Below are 7,274 nucleotides of genomic sequence, written 5' to 3'. Positions count from 1 at the left end.
ACATATACTTCTGTGGTTCTTGCCCACACTGACATATTATCTGGTTCTTGCCTACTGTGACATACTTCTGTGTTTCTTGCCCACACTGACATATACTTAACTGGCTCTAGCTTTCCCTGACATACTTATCTGTTTTTTGCTTACCCTGATAAGCATGTCAGTGTAGGAAAGGCCATATAAGTTTGTCAGGGTAGGTAAGAAGCAGACAAATATGTCAGGGTTGGCAAGAACTACATAAGCATGTCAGATTAGGTAAGAACCAGATAAGCAAGAGCCAGACAAATATGTCAGGATTGGCAAGAACCAGATGAGTATAACAGGATAGGTAAGAACCGATAAGTATGTTAAGGTAGAAGAAAAACAATTAAGCCAGAAAAGAAAAGAACTTGTTAGCATTTTGTAGCTGACTCTGACAGATACTTATGTAGCCCTTGCCCACCCTGGAAATATTTGTCTAGTTTTTGCCTACCCCGACATACTTATCTGGCTCTTGCCTATCCTCACATATCTTACTGGTTGTTACCTATCCTTATATATCTTACTGGTTGTTGCCTATCATAACATTTTTTCCTGGCTCTTGCCTACCCTAACATACTTATCTGTTTACCATGACATATTTGTCTGGTTCTTGCCAACCCTGACATATTTAACTGGTTGTTTCCTCCTGACATATTTAACTGGTTCTTGTCCATCCTTACATATTTAATGGTTCTTGCCTTCCCTGACATGTTTATTAGGTTCTTATTTCAGGTATGAATTAGAGGAGTATAACAGTGTTCCACAGGACAGTCAAAAGAGTCAAAGAGTTCAAGTTAAGTATTCACACCTGAATTGTAGGATTTCAAAACTACCAGGCAAAGGTTTCCAATTTTAAATGATCTATAATAAATTTGTACATTCCCTTTTTGAGAATAGGCACTGATTATCATGTCCATTGGTAAATATGGTTATACCCTGTGCAATATAAAATATCTTTTGTTGGTGCGTCTGTCTATTTCTGCACATTTTTCAGAAACGATACTTCTACTGTTGTGGTTCAATTTCAATTAACAACAAGTTGATTTGAGGTTCAATTGACAAATGTGATGAATGGTGTTTTCACTGTTCTTAAAAATGGAAGAAAGGAATGATATTTTAATTTTAAAAAGATATTTCTCATAAGAATCGATTTCAAACGTACAAACACACAAATAAGTAGGGGAAAAACCAGGGTTCTGGACCAGTGTCCTCCCATAGAGTTACTATGGAGGATCCTCCTGGTATCCTCCCAGCGTGTGAGGATACCCATGACGTCATCTAATGAATTTAATTAACAAATTAATTATGAATTTAATTAAAAAATTAATTATGAATCATCAATTAAAAGTTAACCAAGTGTCAATTATTAGTAAATACATATATCCCCTCTTGACTGTGGACTACCCCCCCCCCCCTGACTGTAGACTCCACCTTAGCTGTGAACTACCCCCTGACTGTAGACTCCACCTTGACTGTGACCTCTTATCACTTGGGTATTTGAGGTAAATTGAAATGTTTTATTTATTTATCAAAATGTCGCTGTGTAATATGGATTTTACATAAAACTAAACAAAACATTAGAAAAGGTCGATGCATTTATTTTATTGTTTTGATCAAGTTGCAGTCAAGCGAAACACAGGTGAACGCAATGTGTGTTGTATTGGTTAATAACGCCACTTCTATTTATAGAATACAGGTAAACATGTCACGACAAGCATTATGGACAAGATTAAACTGGTTTAAAATCAAAAATTAGACGCCATATTGGTTTTTTTAAACGTGCTTATTTTGACATTTTATTTGTAAAACTATCTAGCTGTTTGCATCAGTGTCAGAACTTGAACTTTATAATGATCAAGAATCCTCACAGCGGATCTTTAACCCTTAACAACATTTCAATCATTTTAAAACAGTGACAAATTGACAATAAATGAAAAGTAAAATGAAAATGAAAAGTAAAATGAGCAATGTGTCAATAGTTTTCGACATAAATTTCATAAGTTTGACATGGCATACCGGTCAAAAGGTTAATCCAAATTAAAGTTACAGAGTTTTATTCATGATTGTCCTTAATATTCATAAAATGTGTGTCACACAAAAGAAACATACACGCTTATCCATGACCCCTGTATATAGCAACGTGAAGCAAGAGAATTCAAGCGAGACACCGGAAAAGCGTCTTCTCGCGGAAGCGGTCATCACCATCTAATGCATCAAATCAGTTTTGGGGTTAACATTTTTTTTAAATATCCAATCAAATTAAAGAATTTTCACAGTCAGTATAACGGGTATATAAAGACCGATGATAATCAAATTCATCACTTTGTGGTGGACCAGACGGTCAGGTAAGTCACTCTTTCTAAAGAATAATCTAAAATAAAAGTTAATCGTATTTTAATGGAAAATGTTAAGATTGATTTTTCTAAGTTGTGGTTATTAATGATAAACTTTTTAATTATACTGATATGTGTTTTTCTTTAGGTTGTGATTATCTCAGAAAAAAGTTTAATTAATTTTAATCTATTAAATTGTTATTTATTTGACTTTTTTTTTATTTGTAGAAACAGCCTTAAAGAGGGTTTACTGTATTCAACTGAAGAGGCATCGCTAATTAGTCTAAGTATTACAATAAAATATGAATACAAGCAATTTAGACATGATTAACAATATGAAATAAATTATGAATTCTGAGACATTGCTGCACATGAACAAGGTGTACCGATATAGGGCGATGTTACTAGCTCACAACGGACAGGAGAGCGTTAACGTAACATGTCCCCGTCATTATCGGGAAGACCTGTCCGACTCAAGTTCATGTGAGCCTACTTCGGTGGGCGGAGCTCCGTCCCTGGTGACAGGGATGTTGATGGCCGTGCAATGGTCTTGAAACTGTGGTTTCTTAATCAGAGTTCAGTACTATCTAAATAAAATTATATAAACATATATATATATATATCTCCTAATGCAAAATTTTCTGTTAATTACTTGTTTATTTTAATTATTTTCAGATTAGCTGTCTACAATGAAGTCTGTCATATGTAATGTGTGTGGAGCATCATTTACACATTCATCAAATATGTATCGCCACTTAAGGTCAGCTCATAAAAGTTCTGGGCACAAATGCACTACCTGTGGCATGCAATTTAAAAGAAAAGATAACTTTCAACGCCACATGAGAATACAGCATCCAATGACACGTGTTCCAAATTCCGGTGCTGAGAATCAAAACATTTCAGTAGACGAGAACGACATTGAGATGTCAACAGAACCTCAAGAAAACAATCAAATTGGAGGAGGCCTTACAAGCAATGAAACCAATGATTGCATTACAGAAGAAGAATCAATAAATGGAAATCTCAAGGTTTACAATTTACCCGCTTTAAATAAGACGAAATTTGACCCCCTTCAATTCTTACATTCCAACTTTGACAAAATTAAGAAAATTCTGAGGACTGCCTTGTTGAAAAGACAAAGTATCAAATGGTATTTAACAATGCAAGTCCGATTCAAAAAGGAAACGAAAGGTCAGACGGAAATGGTGGAGCCTCATTTTCATGGACGTTGTCATATTGCATTAAAAGTCGTTGATTTGGAACAAAGCCTACAAGATAGCATCAAAAAGATAATGACTTCATTTTTAGAGTATCAGAGACAGGGTAGCAATTGGACACTCGATAAAATTATAGGATTGACCTTAAATGTCGCTAAATACAAACCTTTACGAGGATCAAGTTTTATCCCACTGCCAATCAGACTGAGAGTCAAAAAAGCCATTGTGAACGTACAAAATACAGATCAGAAATGCTTCCAATGGGCTATCTTATCTGCGCTACACCCAGCAGCACACCATGCCCAAAGGGTTTCAAATTACGTTCCATATGTTGATGAACTGGACTTTACTGGAATAGAATTTCCAATGCAGATGAAGGACATTATTAAGTTCGAAATCCAGAATGGCATATCTGTCAATGTTTTTGGTTATGAAAAAGGACATGTTTATCCCATTCATTTGACAAAGCAGCGTTTCGAGCGTCACGTAGATCTTTTAGTGATAACAAACGGACAACGATCACATTACTGCTGGATTAAAAACTTTAATCGACTTCTAGCAGATCAAAACAGCGATCGCAACCAGTATTTCTACTGCTGCTATTGTTTACATGGCTTTACAAAAGCAAAACTGTTGGAAAAGCACAGACCTTATTGCAAAGTGCATGGAGCTCAAAGGATAGAAATGCCTTCAGAGGAAAATAAGTGGCTGAGCTATTCTGACGTTTCCAAGCAACAGAAAGTTAGTTTTGTCATATATGCAGATTTTGAGTGCATATCCTCCAAAATTTCAACATGCCAACCCAACTTGTCTAAGCCAAGTACAACTAAGCTAGCAAAACACACTCCTTCAGGGTTTACATATAAGATTGTTGGACCTGATGACAATCTTACGGAAGATCACGTGACATACCGAGGAGAGAATGTTGCCGAAACGTTTGTTGACCACATGGTGCAAGTGGAAGAAAGGTTGATGAAAATTCTCCGGAACCCTTTGCCTCTTGAGATGTCAACAAACGATGAAAACTTGTTTCAAACTGCTGAAAAATGCCATATATGTATGCAAGAATTGGGTGCAGATCGTGTTCGCGACCATTGCCACGTAACTGGGAAGTTCCGAGGTGCTGCACATAATACATGCAACCTTAACCTGAAACAACGGGAACGCATACCTGTATTATTTCACAATTTAAGGGGATACGACTCCCACATAATCATGCAAGCAATTGGAAAAATGAAAAACAAAACACTGAGCTGCATTCCACAGAACCATGAAAAGTACATATCTTTTTCAATGGGAAAACTGGATTTCATTGATTCCTTTCAATTTCTGTCAACATCTCTAGAAAAACTTGTGAAAAACCTTTCAAAGGAAGGTGTAGAGAAGTTTAAGCACCTTTATCACTATATTGAAAAGCAGCATCCAGGTCAAATTAACGAAAAGATGAATTTACTCATGCGCAAAGGGGTGTATCCCTACGAGTACATGGATAGTATAGATAAATTTCGAGAAAAATGTCTTCCAGAGAGATCAGCTTTTCATAGTAGTATTGATGATCAGGATTTGTCAGAAGCTGATTTTTATCATGCACAGTCTGTTTGGAAAACATTTGAGATGTCCGACTTAGGAGACTATCACGATCTCTATATGGAAACTGACGTCATTCTTTTAGCCGATGTATTTGAAAACTTTAGAAATCTTTGTCTTCGTATTTATGGACTAGACCCAGCACATTTTTACACTGCCCCGGGACTGGCATGGCAAGCGGCTCTAAAAATGACAGACGTTCATTTAGAACTTTTTACAGACCCTGACATGCATCTATTCATTGAAAGGGGTCTGAGGGGAGGCATTTCTATGATATCACAAAGATACGCCAAAGCTAACAATCCATATGTAGAAGATTACAATCATAGCCAACCAAACAATTACCTCATGTATCTAGATGCAAACAACTTATATGGATGGTCAATGAGTCAAGCTCTTCCAACACACGGATTCCGATGGCTTTCCAAGGAGGAAATAAATTCTTTTGATATTCAAAATATCAGTGAAGATTTTAAAGAAGGCTACATTTTATCAGTGGATCTTGATTATCCAGCAGAATTACATGACCTTCACAGTGATTATCCGTTAGCACCAGAACCATTTGAAGTGAAACCAAATATGCTATCATCCTACCAGAAAGAACTACTCAAAGAGCTGAATCTTCTTGAAACATCAACTCGAAAATTAGTTCCGAATCTCCACAACAAAACCGATTACGTAATTCACTATAGGAATTTGCAGCTATACTTATCACTCGGTATGAAGGTCTCTAAAGTTCATCAAGTGCTTGCGTTTCAACAGGAGCCATGGTTGAAAAAGTACATTGACTTTAATACAAACATGCGAAAAGCAGCTAAGAATGACTTTGAAAAAGACTTCTACAAATTAATGAATAACAGTGTGTTTGGAAAGACAATGGAAAATCTCAGAAAACGAGTAGATATTCAGCTTATTCACCGGGAGCAAAGGCTTCTTAAGGTTACAGCAAAACCAGGGTTCAAATCATTTAAGATATTCAACAAAGATCTGGCATCGGTGGAACTTACAAAACAGAATCTTGTCTTGAATCGCCCTATATACGTTGGATTTTCCATATTAGAAATGTCAAAGGTACTGATGTACGATTTCCACTACAACCATGTCAAATACACATATGGAGGAAATGCGGAGTTACTGTTCACAGACACAGATTCCTTATGTTACAATATATTTACAGAAGACTTGTACAAGGATCTGGAGAAAGTAAAGCACCATTTTGATTTCAGCGATTACCCAAGTGATCATTTTCTATATGATGACACCAACAAAAAGGTCTTGGGTAAAATGAAAGATGAAACCATGTCAGAGCCTATGACAGAATTTGTAGGTTTGAGACCAAAAATGTATAGTCTTACCTATGGACCAAGTGAAAAACGCACAGCTAAAGGTGTCAGCAAATCGGTGATTAGATCGAAAATGCGCCATTCGTCGTACAAAGAATGTTTATTTCAAAGAGAATCTCACATGGAAACCATGATTACATTTAGATCAGAAAAACATCAGATACTTACCATTGCCTTGAACAAAACATCTCTTTCCCCCTTTGATGACAAACGTTATATATTGAACGATGGAATTCACACATTAGCTCATGGACATTGGAGAATTTCCCATAATGCAATGGCTTTGAGTATTTAAGAAGTGACATGAGAGAGACTGGTCATTTGATGTTCTGTAGTCGAGGAGTCAGCGTCGATCATCATGAATCAATGTAAATTCTGCCCAAAAACTTACGTGTGGCCTCATGATTTACAGCGTCACTTGAAACTGAAACACCCGAGGAAAGATAAAGGATATACCGTAAGTTTCAACCAACAGCAGGAATATACAATGTTAACCCAGCAGCAGCAGCAGCAGCAGCAGCAGCAGCAAAAGTTATACAGCACTTTAAACAATCAACTGCAAGAAGAAACCTTTTTAACGCAACAAAAGATAAATGACGCTTCAAAGAAACAATACCAGGAAACACATCTTAAGCAGCAGCAGCAGCAGCAGCAGATTTTTCAATTCAAACATCCATTTACTGCAAACGTATCGGGACCAACCTCATGTGGAAAAACATACTTTGTCAAATTACTATTACAAAACTGTCTAACCAAAATTGCTCCCCCGCCAGAAC

At 36.6% G+C, this 7,274-nt stretch overlaps 1 protein-coding gene across 1 annotated transcript; it reads left to right on the top strand.

The window, feature by feature from the left end:
• Positions 1 to 3,190: 3,190 nt before the first annotated feature.
• Positions 3,191 to 6,793, top strand: LOC133178103 (uncharacterized). Its single transcript, XM_061312862.1, has one exon. It carries the CDS (start codon positions 3,191 to 3,193, stop codon positions 6,791 to 6,793), a length of 3,603 nt encoding a protein of 1,200 aa, XP_061168846.1.
• Positions 6,794 to 7,274: the final 481 nt, after the last annotated feature.

The sequence above is a fragment of the Saccostrea echinata genome, unplaced genomic scaffold (assembly GCF_033153115.1).
Source record: "Saccostrea echinata isolate AGI-Se365-2 ecotype Australia unplaced genomic scaffold, CSIRO_AGI_Sech_v1 ptg000002l, whole genome shotgun sequence".
Taxonomy (NCBI): Eukaryota; Metazoa; Mollusca; class Bivalvia; order Ostreida; family Ostreidae; genus Saccostrea; species Saccostrea echinata.
This window is presented reverse-complemented; position numbering and strand designations above follow the sequence as displayed.

What these genes read in the sequence shown, in the direction of transcription:
- LOC133178103 (XM_061312862.1), top strand. Translation starts at nt 3,191, where the DNA reads ATGAGAATACAGCATCCAATGACACGTGTTCCAAATTCCGGTGCTGAG.